General features: G+C 33.5%; 2 protein-coding genes and 1 long non-coding RNA gene across 17 annotated transcripts; all 3 read right to left on the reverse strand.

Annotated features, from left to right (window-relative positions):
• Positions 1 to 217: 217 nt before the first annotated feature.
• LOC129454994 (uncharacterized) lies at positions 218 to 27,736 on the reverse strand. Of its 15 annotated transcripts, none has more exons than XM_073858492.1 (18): positions 27,645 to 27,736; positions 27,455 to 27,517; positions 27,152 to 27,293; positions 26,990 to 27,067; positions 20,136 to 20,222; positions 19,966 to 20,019; positions 19,715 to 19,798; positions 19,422 to 19,514; positions 19,137 to 19,232; positions 18,961 to 19,053; positions 18,771 to 18,854; positions 18,532 to 18,636; positions 17,178 to 17,330; positions 16,952 to 17,059; positions 16,717 to 16,812; positions 15,908 to 15,994; positions 15,703 to 15,798; positions 218 to 569 (listed from the first exon to the last, which is right to left on the reverse strand). In XM_073858492.1, the coding sequence occupies exons 2-18, from the start codon at positions 27,501 to 27,503 to the stop codon at positions 518 to 520; spliced, it is 1,557 nt and encodes a 518-aa protein (XP_073714593.1). In that variant the 5' UTR covers positions 27,504 to 27,517; positions 27,645 to 27,736; the 3' UTR covers positions 218 to 517. The 15 variants fall into 15 exon arrangements, with proteins under 15 accessions (XP_073714593.1, XP_073714592.1, XP_073714591.1 ...); XM_073858491.1 differs by lacking the exons at positions 19,715 to 19,798; positions 19,966 to 20,019; positions 20,136 to 20,222 and adding exons at positions 26,165 to 26,248; positions 26,397 to 26,453; positions 26,575 to 26,658 and having other exon boundaries at positions 301 to 569; positions 27,645 to 27,734; XM_073858490.1 differs by lacking the exons at positions 19,422 to 19,514; positions 19,715 to 19,798; positions 19,966 to 20,019; positions 20,136 to 20,222 and adding exons at positions 24,820 to 24,912; positions 26,165 to 26,248; positions 26,397 to 26,453; positions 26,575 to 26,658 and having other exon boundaries at positions 301 to 569; positions 27,645 to 27,733.
• LOC129454995 (uncharacterized) lies at positions 2,414 to 5,352 on the reverse strand. Its single transcript, XM_055219621.2, has 11 exons — positions 4,919 to 5,352; positions 4,756 to 4,818; positions 4,423 to 4,564; positions 4,263 to 4,340; positions 3,839 to 3,922; positions 3,658 to 3,714; positions 3,405 to 3,488; positions 3,079 to 3,171; positions 2,802 to 2,897; positions 2,635 to 2,727; positions 2,414 to 2,550 (listed from the first exon to the last, which is right to left on the reverse strand). The coding sequence occupies exons 2-11, from the start codon at positions 4,802 to 4,804 to the stop codon at positions 2,460 to 2,462; spliced, it is 867 nt and encodes a 288-aa protein (XP_055075596.2). The 5' UTR covers positions 4,805 to 4,818; positions 4,919 to 5,352; the 3' UTR covers positions 2,414 to 2,459.
• Positions 13,597 to 14,260, reverse strand: LOC141351510 (uncharacterized). Its single transcript, XR_012359785.1, has 3 exons — positions 14,077 to 14,260; positions 13,806 to 13,947; positions 13,597 to 13,721 (listed from the first exon to the last, which is right to left on the reverse strand). It is a non-coding gene; the product is annotated as an uncharacterized lncRNA (long non-coding RNA).
• Positions 27,737 to 27,936: the final 200 nt, after the last annotated feature.

The following is a 27,936-nucleotide window of genomic DNA, read 5'->3' on the forward strand; positions in this document are numbered from 1 at the left end:
AAATGCCTTGACCCAATTTTCAAATGCCAAAAGAATTCAGTCATAATATTTAAAGTTTCAACTTTCTGTGTGGCAAAATAAGAGGAAAACATGCACTATTAACACATTTCTTCTTAACAAAGTCAGTATGACATTGCAATGTGAAACTTTATCATAATAAAGACTTGCTATCTCATATTTATGAGATTTGGTAACTCCCAATTATAACTATGTCATCAAGGATATCAAAGGGGTTTTAATGCTAATAAATGCATTTAATGTCAGCAATCTGCCATTTAGCTCTCTTTATACACACCACAGTTTTATTTCAGCAATATTTAATGAATATAAACACTATTTTAAGTACATTCAGCTTTAAACATTTTCTGTAATGTTTTTCTTTCATGGAAGAGTAAAGCAGTTTATTTTAAGCACATTACTACAGTAATTATACTAATATTCTTTATTTGAGAAAACAACTCTCAATGATCGTATAATAAATGGTGTTGATCAAAACAAATGACTTCAGCAGATGGTCCTAGGTTTTGTGAAGTTCCATATTTATATAATGAATCATTTCTTTGAAGGCTCTGAGAAAAAACAAAAGCAAAATGTAATATGTTAAATTCTGACAGTTGTTTTGAATCTTTTAATTTACATGAAGAGTGAGATTTTCATCTTTTCATCGTGCAATTCTTGAAAAATCTAAATGTAAATCTTACAAAGCCGATGAATCGATCCTTTCACTGAACCCTTCAGCCAAATCACCAAAGTTTATCATTTCTAGTATCCCACGAGTGGCATTGAGAAAGTTCCTTAAAAAAAAAACGATTTAAATACACACACACACACACACACACACACACACACACACACACACACACACACACACACACACACACACACACACATGTTCATGTTTTATTTACATTTTAGTACCACATAATCAATAATTGTTTTTTTAAACTTACATCGGTGCTTCTTCAAGTTCCTCTTCAGTAAATTCTCCACTTTTTATCAACTCATTAATAAAGATTCTCCTCATATGATTCCATTCTCTTCATTTGCATACAAATGACAATATTAAACCAATGGTGTGACATTTAAAATAATGAACATTTTTAAAATATATTTAAATATGCACACGTTAAGTGCTTAAGATTATAATGTTGTAGCATACACTAAAAATGCTGTGTTAGTTTTTTTATTTTTTAACTTGATTGTAATTTAACATCGGCTGGGTTGTTTTGACCCATTGTTAGGTCAAATATAAATGGGTAAATTCAACCCAACAGCTGGGTTTTTTGATTTTTAACCCAATGCATTTTTAAGACAGCATTGTATGACCTTCATTTTAAAAAAAGTGCAATACATGTGCAATGTACGTAATTTATCAGAAATTTAATATGTAAATAAAAACAAGTCTAGCTGTATTTTAGATGCAAATAAAAATACCCACACTAAATAATATAAAGTTAAGATCAACTGATTTAGCTTCATTTCTTACCTTTCTGATTGCTGGGGCTCATAGTTAATATTACGCTCGAGTAAAAAAAAGTCCCAGATACGAAATACAATTGTCTTGATCACTCTGTAGTAGACAGAAATATGAACTAGCCACTTTTAATACAAATGATAATAAGGTAACAAAACAAGTGATTTACTGATTTAAAATAAACATTTCATGTCACAATAATTTGATATGTCCTACTTTATAGGCAGTAATATGTCATCGTCTGTGCCTTTTTCTTTCTCACGTTCAAAAAGATAACTAATATCTAACAGAATAAAACGAATAATTTCTTCTGTAAAGGTCTGCCTGCAAGAAAAATGGGGAAGTCTGTTAAAAAATATTTTCTAACAAAAAATTCCTTAACAAAAATACATAAAATCACTCAATAGTTTGCATTATTAAATTTGAACATGTTGTGTTGGTTTTATACTTTGAATAAAGTTCACTGCCTTCCAGAATGATAATTGCATGGTTTATTCTGTTAAGAAGTCTGTTGAACTCTGAAATCCCAAAACCACTTTCAGTCAGTTTTTCATAAACGGGGAGACCATAAACAGTAGCGATCTTGTCAAAGGCCCTGGTGAATATGCAAAACAACAGAAAAAAAGTTTCACCATCATGTTTTAAATTATGAATAAATCAGACTGTAAATAACATGACTCATATCTCTCAAACAGCATTGCAAGATGTTTGCATAATTAAAATCTGTAAAAGTCAATCATATTTATAAACCATAATTGATATTTACCAGATAGATTGATTGAATCTGTCGTAACCAAACAGTTCACTTCCATGTTTATAATGTTTCAGGACCACGGTTTCAAATAATAATTTACTAAATGCTTTTTCAGTCCATCTGAAAAAAGGAATCATGGTTAGCAGGTATAGTGGATTACTGCACACAAAATACCATATAGATGACATAGATATAGTTCAGCATAGATTATGAAGATTAACAACATCTTCCTTACCCCAAAATGTCATGCTTTGTTTGTGGGTCTATAAGCACATGATACTTTTCACTTGAATTTTTTAATTGTGTTAGCTCCACCCATCGCCTGAAATGCATAAGAACAATTATTTTATTTTATGCCCACTGTACATTATATTTGTTTATATTATTGCATTAGGATTAGTCTTACTTCCTAGAGTCTATGTATTTCTTATGGAATGACAAACTTTCTGTGTGTTCAAAAATCTGATAACAGTAAAATACAATCAATCCGGATGCAGTTCTGGAAAATGAACAGAAATGAATTGTTTAGAGGTGAACAGATCAGGTCTGATTAATTTAAATAAACAAATTTACCTTAATGATACAAGAAAATCATTTTTCTCTTTTTGCCTTTCTAATGTTGAAATCTCAGCAGCCTTCTCTCCAACATGATTCATAAGCAGCTGCGCTCTGATTGGAGGAAACAATGTATAGATATGATTTATTACATTTATAAATTTTTGGTGAATGATTACAGCATGTGTGCATTTTAGCACTGGAGACTTTAAAGTATGGTGCAGATTTATATAAAATGCATCAAGATTTGACAATCCAGTTTGGTTGTCAATAAAAAGAATGAAATCAGTCTTACTCCTCATGAAGTTGGTTTAGATCGATTTTTCCAACTTCTAAAACAATATTCACTCCACCTTTGACGGCATCCACCATCCCAGATTTTACAATCCTGTTAAATGACAAAATATGGAAAGTTATACCTTTCAAATAAATATATGTTGCATAAGCACACTGTCAGTCATAGAAAATGATCACATTCATCATAATGACCAAATATTAAAATGTTTTTGCATTAAAACAGACAAGAAAACATAAATTTTTCTTTCGTCTAATTTCTGATTATGTTTAAATATACATACAGTACCCAAAAAATATAGAAATGAAGGAATATAGAGCTCATACGTCTTGGCAAGAAGGTAACTCAAGAGATTCAAGGGTTTATCGTTTATTGGTGGGACTCCTTGAAGATACTCTGACTCCACTTCTCTGTAAAAAAATAAATCAGAAAATCTATTTACATAAAATATGTAGGCAAACTGGGTCAATGAAAACAGGGGTACATGACAGACAATGAATTTGTAAATCTTTATTAACATTTTTTTGACAGCTTCATCAACGCAACGCTAGATCTTACACTGTATAAACACAATCTTACCTCCAGATCCCAGCCATGGTCTCTGTTTTAAACGTTTCATCATAAATGTTTATGTATCTTTTGAAAAATAAAACACATTCATGGAATTAGGTTAGGTATTGGTCCAAGATATCTGCAGTAAAGTTTATATTATAATTTACTAAATTTACTAAAGTTTTTAAGTGAAATGTGGAAATCTTACGGTCGAATAAGTTTCTCAGTTATCTCTCTGGTCATTGTTACGGATGTTCTACCCGCAGACAATGAAAGCTTTAAGTGTTGTAGACTGTAAAATGAAAAATACATGATTTTCTTTATTGACGAATAACTTAAATTGTATAAAAAAAACTTTCTTGCTACTACACCAGCTAGTCATATACATGTAGTAGTGCATGCCCAAAAACCATGTCCAATTTTGCACAATATTTTTGCTCTCTTTAATATTTTATTAAAGATGCCTTCAAAATGTTATATGCATTTTGTTTGTTTTAAGTATAAGCTCAGCTTTGAGAAGAATTAAAGGAGGCTTGGTCAAAAAAAACTTTATAAAGACAGCCCAGGATAATAACTACAGCATAAAAGAGGATCAACAAATAATAATAATAAAATAGATAAAACACAGAAACCCCTCTTTTTCTCTGTCAATATCATTGATTTGTTTTACAGTCTGTCTTAAGTCTTTCCAGTGCTCTTGGACGGCAATCCTGCAAAACATAAAAGAAAGCTGCTGAACAGAGCATTTAATGCAAGAATAATAAATTGTAAGTTGTGCATTGTTGGCCTTACCTGGATTTTTTAAACTGATTTTCTCTTACTATTTTCTCTGTAACATTTTTGAATTTTTCCAGTATCTCTATAAACACGGCAATCCCAGAGTTGATGATTTGTCGTTTTAACTCTCTTTCTGATAAGTCAGAACTCTGCACACCTTAAAGACAAAACAATAAAAAACTACAACGAATAACAAATGATTCAAATATTGTTGTTGCTAAAGATGTTGGATGATCAATGCTACCACATGCATGCTGTTTATTCAGATTTAAATTAAGGAGCCCGTATGACCAAGTTTAAATAAAGACACGTTTCAATTTTGGAGGAAAAACATAAACATTACTTTACCATAACAGAGAAATGCTGTTAAACTTATGACAGCTAGAAGTTTGTTCATGTTGTTGTTTTGTACTAAGAAAGATATAAACAGGTTTATAAACACTTAAACAGACCAATAATGAATTTAAATAAAGGTTGTGTACTTCATCTTGTCATCCTGTCCAACACTTACCTGCTGCTTATACTCAAATCTTGTCAACTATGGACGAATGAACCCAAACGCAAACGATGTCGGGGAGAATAAAAAAACACTTTATTAAACTGATATGAAACAAAAACCCACGAGGGGGTACACAACATGAAACACCAAACGGATACACCAAACTTGACAAGATATTAGGCTGAGCTACCACACGAAACACGGGAACAAAACAAAATGAACCTGCACAGAACTAAGGACACAATGACATTAAATAAAAAAACAAACAAGGGGGGAACGGTGATAGGAGAAAACCAATGATTACTAATAAGCAGGAGAACGAGGCGGGGACAAAAGACACGGAGGCACATGCCACAATAAACAAGACATGAGCCTCCACATAAAGTCTGGGACTGCCAGAACCCTGCCACCATATAAACATAAATACAACACAAGACTTCTAGGCAGGGTTCTGAGAAATCTGTCTGGATGAGATGCACACTATCTTTTACAGTCTGACTCTTGTTTACATTGTTAAATACAAACTGATAACAGTGTTTGAGATCAGTAGTCCATAGAAGAGTGAACTTAAAATAATCTTTTATATTGCCAAAACTTCCACAGCAAATTAAAAAAACAGCAGATTCAAGTTAAACCAAAATAAAAGTTGCTTGTGGTAAATTGATCAAGGAATCGTTCATGGTTGAGAGCCTTTAATTTTTACATTTGAATACCGGCATACAAAAAGCTCAGTTGGCAGTGTATGACATTATCTCATATTTATTTCTCATAAATAAAGGTATCTTATAATAATGAAAAGCTTTCTCAAAATTAAAACTCAACATGCGCAATGTGGCCAGAACACTGCCCGCTGGCGACATCCAAAGAGGTATAATAAACGCAATGAGAATGATTTTACAAATCAGTTGTTTTTTATATATAATAACAATTTTTAAATTAAGTTTATGTATAATTTGTAGATTTTAGTAATGTGTCTTCTTTTATAGACTTAAATCCTTTACAATAGATCAGATATTGTTTTATGAGATCTGGTCCATTTCACTGCACTTTATTGTCTCTGTTTAAAATACAAGTTTTTAAATATTATTATAGTTGTATCTTGTTTTAATGAGATACTAGTCAGTATTATAAGAAAGTTTTTTTTAACGAAATAAGGTCTAATAACGTCTGGAATTTAGTTGATAAATGAGCTCCATTCATGTTAGCAGGGATTTGAGTGTATCAAATGATACCTAAACTGTTTAATAATCAGTTCATTGTGTATCACCGACAGAACCGTGTTTCATTTACAAGGCTAGTAAAGAACAGTGGCATGCACAGACCTCCTCAGGTGAAGGGGTGGATAGACTTAAAAGGGGATAAAAAATTATTATTACATCAAATACCAAATATATTTATTACTTTCCTGGTGTTTTCATTCTTTCTTTTATTGGCATTCTATTAAAAAACGTTGTAACAAATGCATAACACATTAAACTAAAATAAGGAAGTTGGGAAAATATTATTTACTTTGAAAACAAGACAGCATGAATCAAGTTTTGTGTTGATGTTGTAAAGTATATGTATGTATGTATTATATGTATGAAAGTGTTAGCAATCATGAAGTCAGTAACAGGGCCGGAGTGGGACTCATTTTCAGCCCTGGAGTTTCATGCCTTAGACCGGCCCACTTTAGTTCATGACTGACTATTGAAATAATATCTTTAAACCCTCAGTAGTATAAGTCTGCAGTAGTGCACTGTTCTCTGCAGCCTTGAAATTCACTGTATTTTTCAAATCATATTCCGTGCAAATGCAGTAAACAATTATAATTTTTGCCATAATCATGCAGCTCTACCATAAGACCATAATATTACTAAAGTAAACGTATTCAAAAACTAAAGGAAACAAATGTGTTTGTGTTTTCCTCTATATTTCTATTTCTAAAAAATTGTGAGTCTTGAGATTAACTGTTGGGTTGATAACGTTTGGAAACCCCTGATATACAATACACAAGCAAGATTTATCAAGTATGCATTGGAAACAAATGGAAAAAATCTGTATCTTTTTTTAGTACTTAGATCATGTCTATTGCTAAATAACGTAGGCCTACATTGTGTTAAAAAAAGAAAAAATCATGGATATACTTTTGAAACTACTTCTTTCAAATAAACTAATGAGTTTTGCATCAAATAGATTTTTGTTCCTCTTGCAATAAACGATGAATAATGACTATTCATAGAGAATTCATCTATGAGTTGGATAAAAAAATACGTTTAGTAAATTCTTTTCCTTTTAGAGGCCAGCCCGTTTGTATTAAGACGCGCTCAAGTTTATTTAAAATATAATAGACGCGCGGCCGGCAAGCGCACTCAAAAGACGCGCTCAGGTTTATTTAAAATATAGACGCGCGGCCGGCAAGCGCACTCAAAAGACGCGCTCAAGTTTATTTTAAATATAATAGAGCGCGGCCGGCAAGCGCACTCAAAAGACGCGCTCAAGTTTATTTTAAATATAGACGCGCGGCCGGCAAGCGCACTCAAAAGACGCGCTCAAGTTTATTTAAAATATAATAGACGCGCGGCCGGCAAGCGCACTCAAAAGACGCGCTCAAGTTTATTTAAAATATAATAGACGCGCGGCCGGCAAGCGCACTCAAAAGACGCGCTCAAGTTTATTTAAAATATAGACGCGCGGCCGGCAAGCGCACTCAAAAGACGCGCTCAAGTTTATTTAAAATATAATAGACGCGCGGCCGGCAAGCGCACTCAAAAGACGCGCTCAAGTTTATTTTAAATATAGACGCTCGGCCGGCAAGCGCACTCAAAAGACGCGTCTGAAACAAAACTCGTGTTCAAGTAAGCGCTTTGAAAACCAAAAGACAGCGGCACGTCCTGCGTTTCCCATGCGTTTAAGATGTCAATGAACCCTAATGCAAGAATTCTTCCAATAAGTGGTCGGGACTCGGGACACAATCAACTTGTGCATAAAGCGACGGGAACATCTCTTACCCGCAAATACGCGTCATCCCGGTGGCATGACAACACCGGCCCTCGTGGCCAAAAAAACAGACCGGCCCACCGGGAATCCTCCCGGTTCTCCCTATGGCCAATCCGGGCCTGTACAGTAAGTTAATCAATCTATTCACAGTGTTTTAATTTGATTAAATGTCTCACTTCACCTTCTTTGACTTTGTTTCAAATGCACTTCATACAAAAAGAAACATTTCACAAAGCTTTACCATTTGAAATAATTCCTAAAATCAATTTCCTCTATTTTAGCAGGTGCACATTATCTTAGCTATATGGTAGCTTAGCACACCATTAAAACATGACAAATAGTAGGATTAAAACCAAGTTTTTGGTCCAAAATGGCTTAGGATCGCAAAATGAAACAGAAAATACATTCTGTACAGTGCTAAAGACTATGTTGATAAATGTTGCATTATAATAAATATACTGTATTGATTTATAATCCCAATAGAGTTTATTGTCTTCTTGATTTAGTTGATAAATGTTGCATTATAATAAATATACTGTATTGATTTATAATCCCAATAGAGTTTATTGTCTTCTTGATTTAGTTGATAAATATGGGGAGCCAATTCTGCCATATTCATAAATAAATAAATACATAAATAAATATACAAGGAAATGTAAAAAAACAAAAATACAGAAATAAATAAAGAAATATATATACATGGAAATGTAAAAAAACAAAAATAAATGAGTATTTATACCTGTATTTCTTTATTTATGTATAATTGTATTTTTTCACACTATTATTTATTTATTTATTCATTTATTTATACATTTATTTATTTTTACTTTTATTTATGTATAAATGTTTTTATGTCTACACGTATTTATTTATACATTTATATATTTCTATATATATTTATTTCCACATTTATTTATTTCTTCTTTTCTTCATCTGTATGCTAATGAGGGGGGCGTGTTTTACCTCAGACTTAGCAATCGATCTCTGAGTGCCAGTGCTGAAGCTTTGAGGCCACAGTGACACCTGGTGGTGTGAAAAGCGAACAAAGTTGCACATGGAGTGAATGACTTGGAGATGTGCAATATCCAAAACCTTATTTCAAGTTTTAAATCATTTTGTGTCACCATAACTGTGTATATATAGGGTCACTATACATAGCATACGTACTGTACTCAGGACATGGCCGTAAATCGCCATCCGGTCGTGATTTCTAAAATGTCTTGGCACACATAAATATCAAAATGCACGTTTTCAACATATCTGATGACAGACCCTTGTAAGTGGACACTTTAATATGGAAACGCGTGAAATTATGCACTATTAATAACATTTAATGTAAATGCCCTGGAGCATACTGTCCACTTACAAGGGTCTGTCATCAGATATGTTAATAACGTGCATTTTGATATTTATGTGTGCCAAGACATTTTAGAAATCACGACCGGATGGCGATTTACGGCCATGTACTGAGTACAGTATGTATGCTATGTATAGTGACCCTATATATACACAGTTATGGTGACACAAAATGATTTAAAACTTGAAATAAGGTTTTGGATATTACACATCTCCAAGTCATTCACTCCATGTGCAACTTTGTTCGCTTTTCACACCACCAGGTGTCACTGTGGCCTCAAAGCTTCAGCACTGGCACTCAGAGATCGATTGCTAAGTCTGAGGTAAAACACGCCCCCCTAATTAGCATACAGACGAAGAAAAGAAGAAACAAACAAATGTACAAATAAACAAATGTGGAAACAAATATATACAGAAATATATAAATGTATAAATAAACACGCGCAAACATAAACACATCCATACATAAATAAATCCGAAAATAAATAAAAGTAAAAATAAATAAATGTATAAATAAATGAATAAATAAACAAATAACAGTGTGAAAAAAACACAACTACACACAAATAAAGAAATACAGGCACAAATACTCATTTATTTTTGTTTTTTTACATTTCCATGTATATATATTTCTTTATTTATTTCTGTATTTTTGTTTTTTTACATTTCCTTGTATATTTATTTATGTATTTATTTATTTATGAATATGGCAGAATTGGCTCCCCATAGGGTCAAAACATCTTTATTTAAATGTTTTTAGCAGCAGGGTAGCAATGCCCTTATAAAGGTGTACATGCTGAAATGCCTGCGCACGCCTGAAGAACATGCTCAGTTTCATGTTTTAATCTCGATTCTTTGTATAAACATTCATGTGCAGTCCACAAAGCAAGGTTCTTATGTGTTTTTATATTATGTGTATATAAAATACGTGAAAAGTGTGTCATGGTTTGTGACGAAAAATAAATCCTTTCAAATTATGACACTGTTAAACATTTACCAATCCGTAATATATGTTTGCAGGGGCGTGGTGCGTGTGCGACGCCAATGCTCTGCTCGTGCAGGCAGAGAAGTGAAACTAGTTGATGATTTTTCTATTGAATGTCGAAATCAGAAAATTTGACTTTGATACATAAAGCAATAAAGCGGCTGACTGGCAGCAGGGCAAATTATCACCAGGCTTCCGGGAATAGTCCAGGTGATCGGGCCTGGGCTGCATTTCCCAAAAGCATCGTAAGGATAAGTAGATTGTAAAATTAGACTTACAGACCGTTTCCCAAAAAGCATTGTAACTTAAGTAGCCCTTAGCAGTCAGTTGACAGCTGCATTACTTTATAGGCATATACATGGCCATTCACAGATGGTGCAAGGATCAGGATCAAGATACCACTCCAATAACTTGTGGGATGTGATGTGTTAAAAAATACTGTTGGATTTCTGTGATATCCTGTCTTGATGTTTCAAAGCAAGTGGAAGTAATGCATTAGTGCGCGCTTGAACTGCTCATGACACTCGTGCTTTACTTAGTCCAAGCCCCTACCTGGAGAAAACTCTGTTGCATAAAATCTCAAGGCTGCTAAGAGTTGGACTTCAGGGGACGAGGGCAAAATTTCTCCTGGTGGCACGCATCAGTTGAGGTCCAATGCCATTCAGTGTCATGGTTCACAGAGAGGAACGGGACCCAAGTGCAGGTCAAGGTAAACTCAAAGGGGTTTATTAACAAAAAAGCCCACATGAGGTCAAAAGACAAAACATCAACTGGTGACCAAGACAAGAAAATACTCTACGCTAAACTGTGACAAGACTAACTTGAGTTTTTGGTTTACAGACAGCATTGTCACCAGAGGCGCACCTTGTCAAAAGGCAAGGCAGGCAACTGCTTGGAGCCCCAAGCCACCAGGGGGCCCCCGAGTTTGTTTCTCAGATGGCCAGCTACACCCAGTAGATGAACGTAGATACTCAACACAGGGGGGCAGGGTTTCTTTGGCCCTGTCCCAAATGGCGCACTTTATGTGGACTTTCGGTCTTGTGGCCTTAAAGTGCGCGTTCTCGCTTAGTCTACAAGTCCGTAGGGTGTCCCATCGGTCATTTTTACGCTTTGAAATGTGCTCATCAGCGCCTCCTTTGCCCCCTTGATGCGGTCTTCAGCGAAGCCCGCACTGCAGCAGGCTTCGCCCACTTTGCCAACCCAGAAGTCCTTGCGAAAGGGCAATCAGACCAATCAGGCGACGGAAGGGAGGAGTTCACACTGACGGGCAACTTCTCTACCTATTTCCGGTGTGATGCTTGAGTCTCTCCCAAAATACAACTCCGGTGCACCCACGTGGACTTGCATCAAGGGTCCCTAAAGTCTGGACTACGTGATGTCATCAAAGTGTGGACTCTGAGGAGGACCACAAGTCCGGAGCTTTGGAACAATAGATCAACAGAGAAATGAAGGAATAGGTCGAGGAAGAGGAGGAGGGAGAGGAGGAGGGAAAGAAGGAGGACGTGGTGAAGGAGGAGGAAGAGGAGGATGATGTGGTTAAAGAGGAAGAGGACATGGTGAAGGAAGAGGGAGAGGAGGAGGACGTGGTGAAAGAGGAGGGAGACGTAGGGCAAGGTGACAAAGATGAAATTCAAGCCACTCTAGCTGACCATGTCCTTGTCCATGGTATGACTACATGGTATGGAGGCTGAGGAACGAGTAAAGCCTAATTTGAGTCACTTCATCTTCAGAGCCTTCAGGGAGGCAGACAGATAGATGTACTTACAGTAAGACTGCTCTGTACAGTAACTTTAGTGTGCATACACTGTTGGATATGCTACTGGAATAAAGAAATGCATAAAATTGCCTTGCATACAGATCGACATATCAGTAGATGAATGCCAGGGGTGGATCATGCAAGAGGATTTTACCTTCGCTGTTTGGCTAGGACCAATATAACCTGTGATGTGGATGAGATTCTCTGGCCTGACTCAGAACAAAGACGTGATGTTGAGGAGGAATAATAAAAATTTTTTTACAGTTGTGCTGTGTAGCACATGAATGAATAAAAATGTGCTAATGCATACATTGATTGTGTCTTTTTTGGTCATGTGAAAAGGTTTTTGAGCAGGAGAACCACAAGCAACTTAGCAGCTTTGGATATATTGTTTTGATTTTATTGCACCAGTGTGTAATACTATGTTGTAGTGTGTGTGTTTTTGAAAGCTTGTGTGTGATGTCTGAGGGAAAATGGTGGTTTTTCAGTAAGAGTGAATGGTTTTGAGTGTAGAGCTTCATTTTGACCTGAAAATATGATGTTTGGAGTATTGGGTGAGATGTTATGGAATTGTGTTTACTGTTTTGAGAATATGAGGCATAGTTTCAAGAAATGTGTTTGAGCAACCGAGAAAAACTGTAATAAAGTACACAGAAACCCAGAAAACATAGCAATGAAGGAAGGTCATACGTCTTGGCAAGAAGGTAACTCAAGAGATTCAAGGGTTTATCGTTTATTGGTGGGCTCCTTGAAGATACTCTGACTCCACTTCTCTGTAAAAAATAAATTAGAAAAAACATTTATGTAAAATATGTGGACAAACTGGGTCAATAACAATGAAAGCAGAGGTACATGACATAGACAATGGATTTGTAAATCTTTATTAACATTTTTATGACTTCATCAAAGCAACGCTAGATCTTACACTGCATAAACACAATCTTACCTCCAGATCCCAGCTATGGTCTTGGTTTTAAACGTTTCATCATAAATGTTTAGGCATAAAAAAAATAAGTTTGGTTCTGGTTGGTTGTCAGTTTAGGTCATGGGTCGGTAGGGAATTTATTTTATTTTATTTTTTATTTTTTTACAGTGGCAGCAAGGGATGTATCTTTTGGTAAAGCACATTAATGGGTATTAATTAGGTTAGTCATGGGCCAAGATTTCTGGATTAAAAAGTATAGCTTTGATAATTTACTAAAGACATTTTTAAGTGAAAATTTGGAAATCTTACGGGCGAATAAGTTTCTGGGTGATCTCTCTGGTCATTGTTGCGGATGTTCTACCCGCAGACAACGAAAGCTTTAAGTGTTGTAGACTGTAAAATGAAAAATACATGATTTTCTTTATTGACGAATAACTTAAATTGTATAAAAAAAACTTTCTTGCTACTACACCAGCTAGTCATATACATGTAGTAGTGCATGCCCAAAAATCATGTCAAAATTTGCATAATATTTTTGCTCTTTAATATTTTATTAAAGTTGCCTTCAAAATGTTATATGCATTTTGTTTGTTTTAAGTAAGCTCAGCTTTAAGAAGAATTAAAAGAGGTTTGGTCAAAAAAAGCTTATGCAAAGTTTATAAAGACAGCCCAGGACAATAACTACAGCATAAAAAAGGATCAACAATAAATAATAAAATAGTTAAAAAATAGAAATCCCTCTTTCTCTCGGCCAATATCATTGATTTGTTTTACAGCTTGTCTTAAGTCTTTCCAGTGTTCTTGGACCGCAATCCTGCAAAACATAGAAAGGTGCTGAACAGAGCATTTAATGCAAGAATAATGTGCTGTAAGGTAAGTTGTGCATTGTTGGTCTTACCTGGATTTTTTAAACTGATTTTCTCTTACTATTTGCTCTGTAACATTTTTGACTTTTTCCAGTATGTCTATAAACACGGCAATCCCAGAGTTGATGATTTGTCATTTTAACTCTCTTTCTGATAAGTCAGAACTCTGCACACCTAGAAGATGAAACAATAAACAATGCTAACACATGCTGTTTATCCAGATTTAAATGAAGGAGCCCGTGTGAACAACTTTAAATGTCAAGACACGTTCAATTTTGGAGGAAAAACTCAAAGTAAGTTTACCATAACAGAGAAATGCTGTTAAACTTATGACAGCTAGAAGTTTGTTCATGTTGTTGTTTTGTACTAAGAAAGATATAAACAGGTTTATAAACACTTAAACAGACCAATAATGAATTTAAATAAAGGTTTTGTACTTCATCTTGAACATTTCTATACCAAACTAATAAAAAGTATCCTGCCCAACACTTACCTGCTGCTTATACTCAAATCTGTGTGGATGAGATGTACACTTTCTCTCACAGTCTGACTCTTGTTTACATTGTAAAATACAAACTGATAACAGTGTTTGAGATCAGTAGTCCACAGAAGAATGAACTAAAAATAATCTTTTATATTGCCAAAACTTCCACAGCAAATAAAAAAACAGCAGATTAAAGTTAAACAAAAATAAAGTTGCTTGTGTTAAATTGATCATATGTGTATGAATCGTTCATGGATGAGTGCCTTTAATTTTTACATTTGAATACCAGCATACAAAAAGCTCAAAGGTTATGGGTTCGATCCTTAGGGTCAACAACCTTTTTACACCCAAGATTCCCAACCTCACCCTTGATGAAAGGCAACATCTATCAAATGGCCCAGATTGACCCTCCAACTTGAGGCGTTTTATTGGCTAATTATATTTAAATTACATAAAATGCCTTGATCCAATTTTCAAATGCCAAAAGAATTCAGTCATAATATTTAAAGTTTCCACTTTCCGTGTGGCAAAATGCTGTCTGATAAATGCATTTAATGTCACCAATCATCAATCAATCAATTATTTCAGCAATATACAGTTAATGTATATGAACACTATATTAAGTACATTCAGCTTAAAACATCTTCTGTAATGTTTTTCTTTTACGGAAGAGTAAAGCAGTTTTTTATTAGTTTTCATTTTAAGCATCTTACTACAGTCATTATACTAATATTCTTCATTTTAGAAAATGAAGCTCTCAATGATCGTATAAAACTGCTGTTACTAAAAAAAAATTACTTCAGCAGATCATCCTACACTGTAAAAAATAAAAAGTTGACCTTTCAAGGCAACCTGCTGCACATCTTTTTTGAGTTTACTCAACTCTTGGATAATGTAGTTCACCTAACTCAATTTAAATAAATAAATAAAATCCAGCAAACATTAAAACAGTCATCTTTTTATTAAAAATTAACCAAAGAAGTGAATATTTTGCAATGCATGCTGGGAACCATTCAGACCATTGTTTATTTTTTAAATTGCTTGTTCAGATTACTCAGTTTGGCAAGTTGGGTGAACGAATTGGACAAAAAACTTATTCATCTAAGTCCAGTCAACAAAATAATATTTGTTAGCTAAATTATTATGCTTTTTTCATTCAGTGAACACAAAATAATGAATTGACCCCTTCAACAAAAAATTGTTCATGTTACTTAAATATCTTTGATGAAAGAACAATCTGTATTTGGATTTTTTACATTTTAGGTTTTTTGAAGTTCCATATTTATATAATGAATAAATTCCTTAAAGAGTCTGAGGAAAAATAAAGGCAAAATATAATATGTTAAATTCTGACAGTTTTGAATCTTTTAATTCACATGAAGAGTGAGATTTTCATGTGCTCTTTTCATCGTGCAATTCTTGAAAAATCAAAATGTAAATCTTACAAAGCCGATGCATCAATCCTTTCACTGAACCCTTCAGCCAAATCACCAAAGTTCATCATTTTCTCTAGTATCCCACGAGTGGCATTGAGAAAGTTCCTTTAATATAAAATAAAAAACCGCCAAACACACATAGCCTATATATATTAATGTGTTATGTACATATTATATTTAGTACCAAATAATCAATAATTGTTTTTAAACTTACATCGGTGCTTCTTCAAGTTCCTCTTCAGTAAATTCTCCACTTTTTATTAACTCATTAATAAAGATTCTCCTCATATGATTCCACTCTCTACAGAATGAATACAAATGAAAATGTGAAGACAAAAGTGTAACATTTAAAATAATTCACATTGTTAAAAGATATTTAAATATGTACATGTTAAAGGCGGAGTCCATGATGTTTGAAAGCCAATGTTGATATTTGAAATCACCTAAACAAACACGCCCCTACCCCAATAGAATCTGGACCTTCTGTTGATAGACCCGCCCCACACATACGCAACCCGGCATTTGATTTGATTTGATTGGCTATAAGTGTGTTTTGGTAGTCGGCCCGTCTCCTTTTCCAACGCGTTTTTCAAACATCGTGGACTCCGCCTTTAAGTGCTTAAGATTTTAATCTTGTAGCATACACTCAAAAAAAAAAAAAATGCTGGTTAATTTTTAAAAAAGACAGTCCCAACCTGCTCGATTGTAATTTAACCTAGCCTGGGTTGTTTTGACCCATGGTTGGGTCCAAATAAACATTGGGTTAATTCAACCAGTAGACTTGAAAATAATCCAGCATTTTTAACCCAGCAGTCACTTAGGCCTTCATTTAAAAAGTGCAATAACATGTGTGCTGTACATAATTCATCTAGAGGCGGCCACCTTCCTAATGAGAAACTTTTAATGTAAATATGTAATGTAAATAAAAAACAAGCCGAGCGGTATTTAATCATGGACACAAATAAAAATACCCACCCCAAATAATATAAAGTTGAGATCAACTGATTTAGCTACATTTCTTACCGTTCTGATTGATGGGGCTCATGGTAACGAGGAAATGCAAACTTCAAAAGAAATAGAACATTGTCCCAGATATAAAATACCGTTTCCTTGATCGCTCTGTAGTAGACAAAAATATCAACTACTTTTAATACAAATAATAATAAGGTAATAAAACAAGTGATTTGCTGATTCACTTGTTCAAAACAAACAACAAATGTCACAAATGAATTATATAAAAGAATTTGAGAAGTCCTACTTCACAGGTAGTAATATGTCATCGTCTGTGCCTTTTCTTTTCAAATCTTCAAGATGAAAACTAATTGAAAACAGAATTTCCCTAATAAGTTGTTCTAAATTGGTGTGGCTGCAAGATAAAGGGGGAAATCTGTTAAAAATATTTTCTAAAAATACTTAACAAAAATACATAAAATCAATGAATAGTTTGCATTATTAAATTTGAACATGTTGCGTTGGTCTTATACCTTGAATAAAATAAATGATCACGGCTTTCTATAATAAGAATTGCATGGTTTATTCTGTTAAGAAGTCTGTTGAGCTTTGAAATCCCAAAACCACTTTCAGTCAGTTTTTCATAAACGGGGAGACCATAAACAGTAGCAATCTTGTCAAAGACCCTGATAAATATGCAAAACAACAGAAAAAGAGATTAAATTTAGTGCTGAGCAAACAGGGCCGGATTAACCATACGGGCAACTGGGCAATTGCCCAGGGGCCCAAGACCTCTAAAGGGCCCACGGCAACAAGGGCACGAGCAAAATACTGTATCTGTATCTGGCCGCTTTATATTAAACAAACTGTCAACACAGACTTTTGCGCAACACAGAGAGACGCTGCGCTGCCTATGACTTTGAACGTTAGTTGAGAGCGGTTGAGAGTCAGTCTCATGCGGACTGACCAATGAAGAGAGGGCCTCAAGTTAAGGTCAAAGGTTCGCTGAGCGTTACGGACGCAAGGCGTTGCTACAAGTGAAAAAAATGAGACATGGAGAAACTAAGTGGAAGCGCGAAGCGGAAATTAAAAAAGGAAAAGGACATCAGAAACGCAGAAAATGTAAAGTATAAACAGTGGTGTAGTCTACGTGATTAATCCCGATTAATCGCATGCATACAAAATAAAAGTTATTTTTAGCATAATATACAAGTGTGTGCTGTGTGTAATTATTATGTATATATAAATACACACACATTCATGTATGTATTTAAGAAACATTTACATGTGTGTTTATATTTATTTATATTTTTATATATAAATTTAAAAGATATATAGACCGTTTCAGCAGTAACAACATAAACAAGCGGCTGTCGCAGTCCGCATGAACTTCCGGTAAACTCCGCTAAGAATAAATAACAACAAAGTTCTTTAAACATAGTTTTTTTTATATAACAAGCAAAAAAAAAAACACATAGATTACCTAGGAATTTGTTATTTTTGATGAGGCATTTGTTCAAGAGATCAGTTTAGCAACTAGTCAGACCATTAAAAAAACGAAACCGGAAGTAAGGTTCGGATCCAGACGTGTATCACGTGCGTCCATTAAACCGTCTATATAAATAAAACATTTTTGAAATGTATATATTTATGTCTGTGTGTTTAAATATACATAATAATTACACAAAGCACATACACTTTTATTATTCAAAAAATTACTTTTATTTTGTATGCGATTGATCACGATTAATCTTTGCCCAGCATCTTTCACCATCATATTTTAAGATTTGAATAACTTTAAATAACATGATTCATATCTCAAACAGCATTGCAAGATGTTTGCATAAAAGAAGTCAATCATATTTATAAATCATAATTGAGATTTACCAGTTAGATTGATTGAATCTGTCGTAACCAAACAGTTCATTTCCATGTTTATAATATTTCAGGGCCACGGCTTCAAATAATTTACCAAATGTATTGTTAGCCCATCTGGAAAAAAATGAACCATGGTTAGCAGGTTTAGTGAATTACTGCACACAAAATACCATATAGATGACATAGATTATATAACATAGATATAGTTCAGCATAGATTATGAAGAAGATTAACAACATCTTCCTTACGTTAAAATGTAATGGTTTGCTTGTGGTATAAGCACATGATAGTTTTCACTTGAATTTTCCAACTGTGTTAGCTCCACCCGTCGCCTGAAATGCATAAGAAAAATTATTTTCTTTTATGCTCGCTTTACATTATATTTGTCTATACATTTCTAATACATTTGTATATTTTAAGCATTAGGATTAGTCTTACTTCCTAGAGTCTAAGTATTTCTTATGGAATGACAAACTTTCTGTGTGTTCCAAAATCTGATCCCAGTAAAAAACAATCAACCCGGATGCAGTTCTGGAAAATGAACAAAAATTAATTGTTTAGAGGTGAACAGATCAGATCAGGTCTGATTACATTAAATAAACAAACGCCTTTACCTTAATGATACAAGAAAATCATTTTTTTCTTTTTGTCTTTCTAAGGTCGATATCTCAGCAGCCTTCTCTCCAACCTGATTCATAAGCAGCTGCGCTCTGATTGGAGGGAACAATGTATAGATACGATTTATTAAATTTATACATTTTTGGTGAATACAGTACAAATACAGCATCACAGTAAGTGTGAATGAAAGCTTAGCACTGGACACTTTAGGGTTCAGTTTGATATAAAATGCATCAAGATTTGACTCCAGTGAAAAAAGCATGACATGAACTCAGTCTTACTCCTCATGAAGTTGGTTTAGATCAAATTTTCCAACTTCTAAAACAATATTCACTCCACCTTTGAGGGCATCCACAATCCCAGATTTCACAATCCTGTTAAATGACAAAATGTTAAAGGTTATATACACTTAACATCAAAGTTCTCCTATTGAAAAATGACCAGATATTAAAATATGTTTTTGCATTAAAACAGTTAAGAAAAGAAACATTTCCTTTCCTCTTGGATATGTTTAAATACATAAAGTACACAGAAACCCAGAAAACATAGCAATGAAGGAATATAGAGGTCATACGTCTTGGCAAGAAGGTAACTCAAGAGATTCAAGGGTTTATCGTATATCGGTGGGGCTCCTTGAAGATACTCTGACTCCACTTCTCTGTAAAAAATAAATCAAATGAAGCATTTACGTTAAATATGTGGACAAACTGGGTCAATAACAATGAAAGCAGAGGTACATGACATAGACAATTGATTTGTAAATCTTTATTAACATTTTTATGACAGCTTTATAAATGCAACGCTGGATTTTACACACAATCTTACCTCCAGATGCCAGCCATGGTCTCGGTTTTAAACGTTTCATCATAAATGTTTATGTATCTTTTGAAAAAACACATTCATGGGTATTAGGTTAGTCATGGGACCAAGATACTTCAGTAAAGTATAGCTTTGATCATTTACTAAAGGGTTTTAAAGTGAAAATTTGGAAATCTTATGGTCGAATAAGTTTCTCAGTGATCTCTCTGGTCATTGTTACGGATGTTCTACCCGCAGACAACGAAAGCTTTAAGTGTTGTAGACTGTAAAAGAAATAAATACATCATGATTTTCTTTATTGAAGAATAACTTAAATTGTATAAAAAACTTATACATGTACACAGTAGAGCATGCCCAAAAATGATGTAAACATTTGCATAATATTTTTGCTCTTTCTTTAATATTTTATTAAAGATGCCTTCAAAATGTTATATGCATTTTGTTTGTTTTAAGTATAAGCGCAGGATAATAACTACAGCATAAAAGAGGATCAACAAATAATAATAAAATAGATAAAAGATAGAAACCCCTCTTTCTCTCTGTCAATATCATTGATTTGTTTTACAGTCTGTCTTAAGTCTTTCCAGTGCTCTTGGACCGCAATCCTGCAAAACAAAGAAAGGTGCTGAACAGAGCATTTAATGCAAGAATAATGTGCTGTAAGGTACGTTGTGCATTGTTGGCCTTACCTGGATTTTTTAAACTGATTTTCTCGTACTATTTTCTCTGTAACATTTTTGACTTTTTCCAGTATGTCTATAAACACGGCAATCCCAGAGTTGATGATTTGTCGTTCTAACTGTTTTTCTGATAAGTCAAAACTCTGCACACCTTAAAGACAAAACAATAAACAACTACAAATGATAACAAATGATTCAAATATTGTTGTTACTAAAGATGTTGGATGACCAATGCTACCACATGCTGTTTATCCAGATTTAAATTAAGGAGCCCGTGTGACCAAGTTTAAATATCAAGACACGTTTCAATTTTGGAGGAAAAAACATAAACATTACTTTACCATAACAGAGAAATGCTGTTAAACTTATGACAGCTAGAAGTTTGTTCATGTTGTCGTTTTGTACTAAGAAAGATATAAACAGGTTTATACACACTTAAACAGACCAATAATGAATTTAAATAAAGGTTGTGTACTTCATCTTGAACATTTCTATACCAAACTAATAAAAAGTATCCTGTCCAACACTTACCTGCTGCTTATACTCAAACCTGTCTGGATGAGATGCACACTATCTCTCACAGTCTGACTCTTGTTTACATTGTTAAATACAAACTGATAACAGTGTTTGAGATCAGTAGTCCACAGAAGAGTGAACTTAAAATAATCTTTTTTCTTCCACAGCAAATAAAAAACAGCAGATTCAAGTTAAACAAAAGCGCTTCGATATATAGTGTAAACGCACTTCCGGCAACCCGAGTTTGAATCCCGGCTTGAAGTCCTTTGCCGATCCCATACCCCTCTCTCTACCCTCTACTTTCCTGTCGTCTCTCAAACTACTGTCTATCAATAAAGGCAAAATAGCCCCAAAAAAGTTAACTAATTTTTAAATTTGAATACCAGCATACAAAAAGCTCAGTTGACAGCGTATGATATTGCCAAATTAAAGGTTATGGGTTCGATCCTCAGGGTATACATGTAGATCAGCGGTCACCAACCTTTTTACACCCAAGATTTCCAACCTCAGCCTTGATGAAAGGCAAGATCTAACTATCAAACGGCCCAAATTGAACCTCCAACTTAAGATGTTTTATTTCGGCTAATTAAATTTGAATTAAATAAAATGCCTTGATCCAATTTTCAAATGCCAAAAGAACTCAGTCATGATATTTAAAGTTTCCCCTTTCTGTGTGGCAAAATAAGAGGAAAACATTCACCATTAACACAGTTCTTCTTAACAAAGTCAGTATGACATAGCAATGTGAAACTTTATCATAATAAAGACTTGGTATCTCATATTTATGAGATTTGGTAACTCCCAATTATAACTATGTCATCAAGGATATCCAAGGGGTTTTAATGCTGTCTGATAAATGCATTTAATATCACCAATCTACTATTTACTACACAACACAGTTTTATTTCAGCAATATTTAATGTATATGAACACAATTTTAAGTACATTCAGCTTAAAACATTTTCTGTAATGATTTTCTTTTATGGAAGAGTAAAGCAGTTTTTATTAGTTTTAATTTTACTACAGTCATTATACTAATATTCTATATTTGAGAAAACAACTCTCAATGATCGTATAATAAATGATGTTGATCAAAACAAATGACATCAGCAGATGGTCCTAGGTTTTGAGAAGTTCCATATTTATATCATGAATCAATTTTTTAAAGGCTCTGAGGAAAAACAAAAGCAAAATGTAATATTTTAAAGTTGTTTTGAATCTTTTAATTCACATGAAGAGTGAGATTTTCATCTGCTCTTTATTATCATGCAATTCTTAAAAAAATCAAAATGTAAATCTTACAAAGCCGATGCATCTATCCTTTGACTGAACCCTTCAGTCAAATCACCAAAGTTCATCATTTCTAGTATCCCTCGAGTGGCATTGAGAAAGTTCCTTTAAAATAAAATGAAAATGCTTTAAACACACACATAGCCTATATATTAATGTGTTATTTACATATTATATTTAGTACCACATAATCAATAATTGTTTTTTTAAACTTACATCGGTGCTTCTTCAAGTTCCTCTTCAGTAAATTCTCCACTTTTTATTAACTCATTAATAAAGATTCTCCTCATATGATTCCACTCTCTACAGAATGAATACAAATGAACAATGTGAAGACAATAGTGTAACATTTCAAATCATTTAAAATTGTTAAAAGATATTTAAATATGCACATGTTAAGTGCTTAAGATTTTATTCTTGTATATAGCATTAAAAAAATGCTGCGTTAATTTTTTTAACTAGTTTCGACCCATTGTTGGCTCAAATATAAACATTGGGTTAATTCAATCTACCAGCTGGGTTCTTTGATTTTTAACCCAATGCAGGGTTGAAAATAACCCAGCACTTTTAAGAAAGCATTGTATGACCTTCATTTAAAATTGTAATAACGTGCAATGTACATAATTTATCATAAATTTATATGTAAATAAAAAACAAGTGTAGCTGTATTTTATCATAGATGCAAATAAAAATACCCACACTAAATAATATAAAGTTAAGATCAACTGATTTAGCTACATTTCTTACCTTTCTAATTCCTGGGGCTCATAGTTAATATCACGCCTGGGTAGAAAAAAGTCCCAGATTTCAAATACCATTTTCTTGATCACTCTGTAGTAGACAGAAATATAAACTAGCTTAAATACAAATGATAATAAGGTAATAAAACAAGTGATTTGCTGATTGAAAATAAACATTTCATGTGACAATAATTTGATATGTCCTACTTTATAGGCAGTAATATGTCATCGTCTGCGCCTTTTTCTTTCTCATGTACAATAAGAAGACTAATTATTGACAGAATGTTATGAATAACTTGTTCTGTAAAGGTCTGGCTGAAAGAGAAAGGGGGAAATCGGTAAATAAAAATTAAACACTCAAGTACACTTTAACAAAAATACATAAAATCAATGAATAGTTTGCATTATTAAATTTGAAAATGTTGTGTTGGTCTTATACCTTGAATAAAGTTCATTGCCTTCCAGAATGATAATTACATGGTTTATTCTGTTAAGAAGTCTGTTGAACTCTGAAATCCCAAAACCACTTTCAGTCAGTTTTTCATAAATGGGGAGACCACAAACAGTAGCGATTTTGTCAAAGGCCCTGGTAAATATGCAAAACAAGAGAAAAGGTAATAAAATATATATCTTTCACCATCATATTTTAAGATTTAAATAACTCAGACTTTAAATAACATGACTCATATCTCTCAAACAGCATTGCAAGATGTTTGCATTATTAAAATCTGTAAAAGAAGTCAATCATATTTATAAATCATAATTGAGATTTACCAGTTAGATTGATTGAATCTGTCGTGACCAAACAGTTCATTTCCATGTTTATAATATTTCAGGGCCACGGCTTCAAATAATTTACCAAATGTATTGTCAGTCCATCTGGAAAAAATGAATCATGGTTAGCAGGTATAGTGGATTACTGCACACAATGTAAATACCATATAGGTGACATAGATTATATAACATAGATATAGTTCAGCATAGAGTATGAAGTAGATGAACAACATCTTCTTTACTCCAAAATGTCATGCTTTGTTTTTGGGCTTATAAGCACATGATACTTTTCACTTGAATTTTTCAACTGTGTTAGCTCCACCCATCGCCTGAAATGCATAAGAAAATTATTTTTTTATGCTCACTGTACATTATATTTGTTTATATTATTGCGTTAGGATTAGTCTTACTTCCTAGAGTCTAAGTATTTCTTATGGAATGACAAACTTTCTGTGTGTTCCAAAATCTGATCCCAGTAAAAGACAATCAATCCGGATGCAGTTCTGGAAAATGAACAGAAATGAATTGTTTAGAGGTGAACAGATCAGATTAATTTAAATAAACAAATGCATTTACCTTAATGATACAAGAAAATCATTTTTTTCTTTTTGTCTTTCTAAGGTCGATATCTCAGCAGCCTTCTCTCCAACCTGATTTATAAGCAGCTGCACTCTGATTGGAGGAAACAATGCATAGATACGATTTATTATATTTAGACATTTTTGGTGAATAGCATTGCAGTATGTGTGCATTTTAGCACTGGAGACTTTAAAGTATGGTGCAGTATGATATAAAATGCATCAAGATTTGACTATCCAGTTTGGTTGTCAATAAAAAGCATGCCATTAAATCAGTCTTACTCCTCATGAAGTTGGTTTAGATCGATTTTTCCAACTTCTAAAACAATATTCACTCCACCTTTGAGGGCATCCACCATCCCAGATTTTACAATCCTGTTAAATGCCAAAATATAGAAAGTTATACCTTTCAAATAAATATATGCTGCATAATCACACTGTCAGTAGGGGTGTGACGAGACACTTAATCTACGAGACGAGACAAGAGATTGGGTTCATGAGAACGAGAGGGGACGAGATTTTTTTTTTTGGAAGAAATCCTCAATGATAAAATAAACGAATGGGAAACTGAAATCACATTACTTTTAAATGTTTTAACTAATCAAGACTGTCCCTAACAATTATTTTGCTAATTGATAATGAAGTATTTTGATATTTTTGGTAATAAAAATAGACCCGATTTAGCAATAACCTTTAAAATTACATAATAATGATGCAATAATCATTTGTTCAAATAAAGTATCAAAACAAGTAAACACAGTAATAAGTAGACTTTGTAGTAAAAACCAGCATTATGTATTATAACAAATGCATGCAGGGGGCGCTAACGGACCCGCTTTTGTTACTTTCACTTTAGAATCTAAACTTCAGCCGCTTACTTTTAACTAAACAACGTTAAAATCCATTGAAATCTTTAATATTTGTCCAATTCGTTACAACAAAAATGATATAGCCACTTTTATTCTTGATCAAGAACATGCAAAGGTAAAATCATGTAAACTGATGGTTTAATCTGCTTCTGACACTGATCAACAGACAATCGCAACGCGTAGACGAACTTGGAAGCACAAGAAAAGCACATGCAGTAAAAGACTGAATATAATGCATGCACACACTGTACTGGAAAAGGTTTAACCAAAAACTTAACTTTATGCTGACAGTGACCGTTTCTCAAACAGAAAGCTGCATCCTCCGAAGGTCGCATATGCAGGCTGCATACGTCATCAAGCCTGGTTTATTTCAGTTAACTGAGCATTACATTCGATGTCATAAGCATATTACAACAATTTACGATTAACTTAATACAATAGTAAACTTTATAATTGTTAATATTCTGTTATAAGACAGTCTTTATGAAGTATGCAGTCTACAAATGCGACCTATGCGTGACATAATTAATTTTGCGAAACATATTTAATCTCGCGAGATCTCGTCGCAGGAGATCTCGTCACACCCCTAACTGTCACCGCTAAATGATCACATTCATCATAATGACCAAATATTAACATGTTTTTGCATTAAAACAGTTAAGAAAAGAAACATTTTTCTTTCATCTTATTTCTGATTATGTTTAAATATACATAAAGTACCCAGAAAATATAGAAATGAAGGAATATAGAGCTCATACGTCTTTGCAAGAAGGTAACTCAAGAGATTCAAGGGTTTATCGTATATCGGTGGGGCTCCTTGAAGATACTCTGACTCCACTTCTCTGTAAAAAAATAAATCAGAAAAAACATTTACGTAAAGAATGTGGACAAACTGGGTCAATAACAATGAAAGCAGAGGTACATGACATAGACAATTGATTTGTAAATCAAAGCAACGCTAGATCTTACACTGTATAAACACAATCTTACCTCCAGATTCCAGCCATGGTCTCGGTTTTAAACGTTTCATCATAAATGTTTATGTATCTTTTGAAAAAACACATTCATGAGTATTATGTTAGGCATTGGTCCAAGATATCTGCAAGTAAAGTCTTATAATTTACTAAATTTACTAAAGAAGTTTTTAAGTGAAATGTGGAAATCTTACGGGCGAATAAGTTTCTCAGTGATCTCTCTGGTCATTGTTGCGGATGTTCTACCCGCAGACAACGAAAGCTTTAAGTGTTGTAGACTGTAAAATGAAAAATACATGATTTTCTTTATTGACGAATAACTTAAATTGTATAAAAAAAACTTTCTTGCTACTACACCAGCTAGTCATATACATTAGTGCATGCCCAAAAATGATGTAAACATTTGCATAATATTTTTGCTCTTTCTTTAATATTTTATTAAAGATGCCTTCAAAATGTTATATGCATTTTGTTTGTTTTAAGTATAAGCTCAGCTTTGAGAAGAATTAAAGGAGGCTTGGTCAAAAAAAACTTGTGCAAAGTTTATAAAGTTAGCCCAGGATAATGACTAAAGAGGATCAAAAAATATTAAAGATAAAACACAGAAACCCCTCTTTCTCTTTGTCAATATCATTGATTTGTTTTACAGTCTGTCTTAAGTCTTTCCAGTGCTCTTGGACCGCAATCCTGCAACACATAGAAAGGTGCTGAACAGAGCATTTAATGCAAGAATAATGTGCTGTAAGGTAAGTTATGCATTGTTGGCCTTACCTGGATTTTTTAAACTGATTTTCTCTTACTATTTGCTCTGTAACATTTTTGACTTTTTCCAGTATGTCTATAAACACGGCAATCCCAGAGTTGATGATTTGTCGTTTTAACTCTCTTTCTGATAAATCAGAACTCTGCACACCTTAAAGACAAACAGATAACAAATGATTCAAATATTGTTGTTGCTAACCAATGCATTCACATGCATGCTGTCTATCCAGATTTAAATGAAGGAGCCCGTGTGAACAACTTTAAATGTCAAGACACGTTCAATTTTGGAGGAAAAACTCAAAGTAAGTTTACCATAACAGAGAAATGCTGTTAAACTTATGACAGCTAGAAGTTTGTTCATGTTGTTGTTTTGTACTAAGAAAGATATAAACAGGTTTATAAACACTTAAACAGACCAATAATGAATTTAAATAAAGGTTTTGTACTTCATCTTGAACATTTCTATACCAAACTAATAAAAAGTATCCTGCCCAACACTTACCTGCTGCTTATACTCAAATCTGTGTGGATGAGATGTACACTATCTCTCACAGTTGTAATGTAACTCTTGTTTACATTGTTAAATACAAACTGATAACAGTGTTTGAGATCAGTAGTCCACAGAAGAGTGAACCTAAATAATCTTTTATAGTGCCAAAACTTTCACAGTAGATTCAAGTTAAACAAAAATAAAGTTGCTTCCCATATGGCGAGAAAATAAATATATCTGGCCAAAAATATATTTTAAATATATGCTAAAAACATTTTGTAGAAAGTAATGCTCAATTTAATAT

Source organism: Misgurnus anguillicaudatus, chromosome 20 (genome assembly GCF_027580225.2).
Source record: "Misgurnus anguillicaudatus chromosome 20, ASM2758022v2, whole genome shotgun sequence".
Classification (NCBI taxonomy): domain Eukaryota; kingdom Metazoa; phylum Chordata; class Actinopteri; order Cypriniformes; family Cobitidae; genus Misgurnus; species Misgurnus anguillicaudatus.

Bases quoted from the DNA above. Each gene is read 5' to 3' on its own strand.
- LOC129454995 (XM_055219621.2), bottom strand. From the start codon at position 4,804: ATGAACAAACTTCTAGCTGTCATAAGTTTAACAGCATTTCTCTGTTAT. The intron at 3,923-4,262 runs GTTTCTGTGTTT...TTCATTTTACAG, and splicing joins ATTGACAGAGAAAAAGAGGG to TCTACAACACTTAAAGCTTT. The intron at 3,489-3,657 runs GTAAGATTGTGT...ATTTTTTTACAG, and splicing joins ACCATGGCTGGGATCTGGAG to AGAAGTGGAGTCAGAGTATC.
- LOC129454994 (XM_073858489.1), bottom strand. From the start codon at position 27,503: ATGAACAAACTTCTAGCTGTCATAAGTTTAACAGCATTTCTCTGTTAT. The intron at 26,659-26,989 runs GTTTCTGTGTTT...TTCATTTTACAG, and splicing joins ATTGACAAAGAGAAAGAGGG to TCTACAACACTTAAAGCTTT. The intron at 26,249-26,396 runs GTAAGATTGTGT...ATTTTTTTACAG, and splicing joins ACCATGGCTGGAATCTGGAG to AGAAGTGGAGTCAGAGTATC.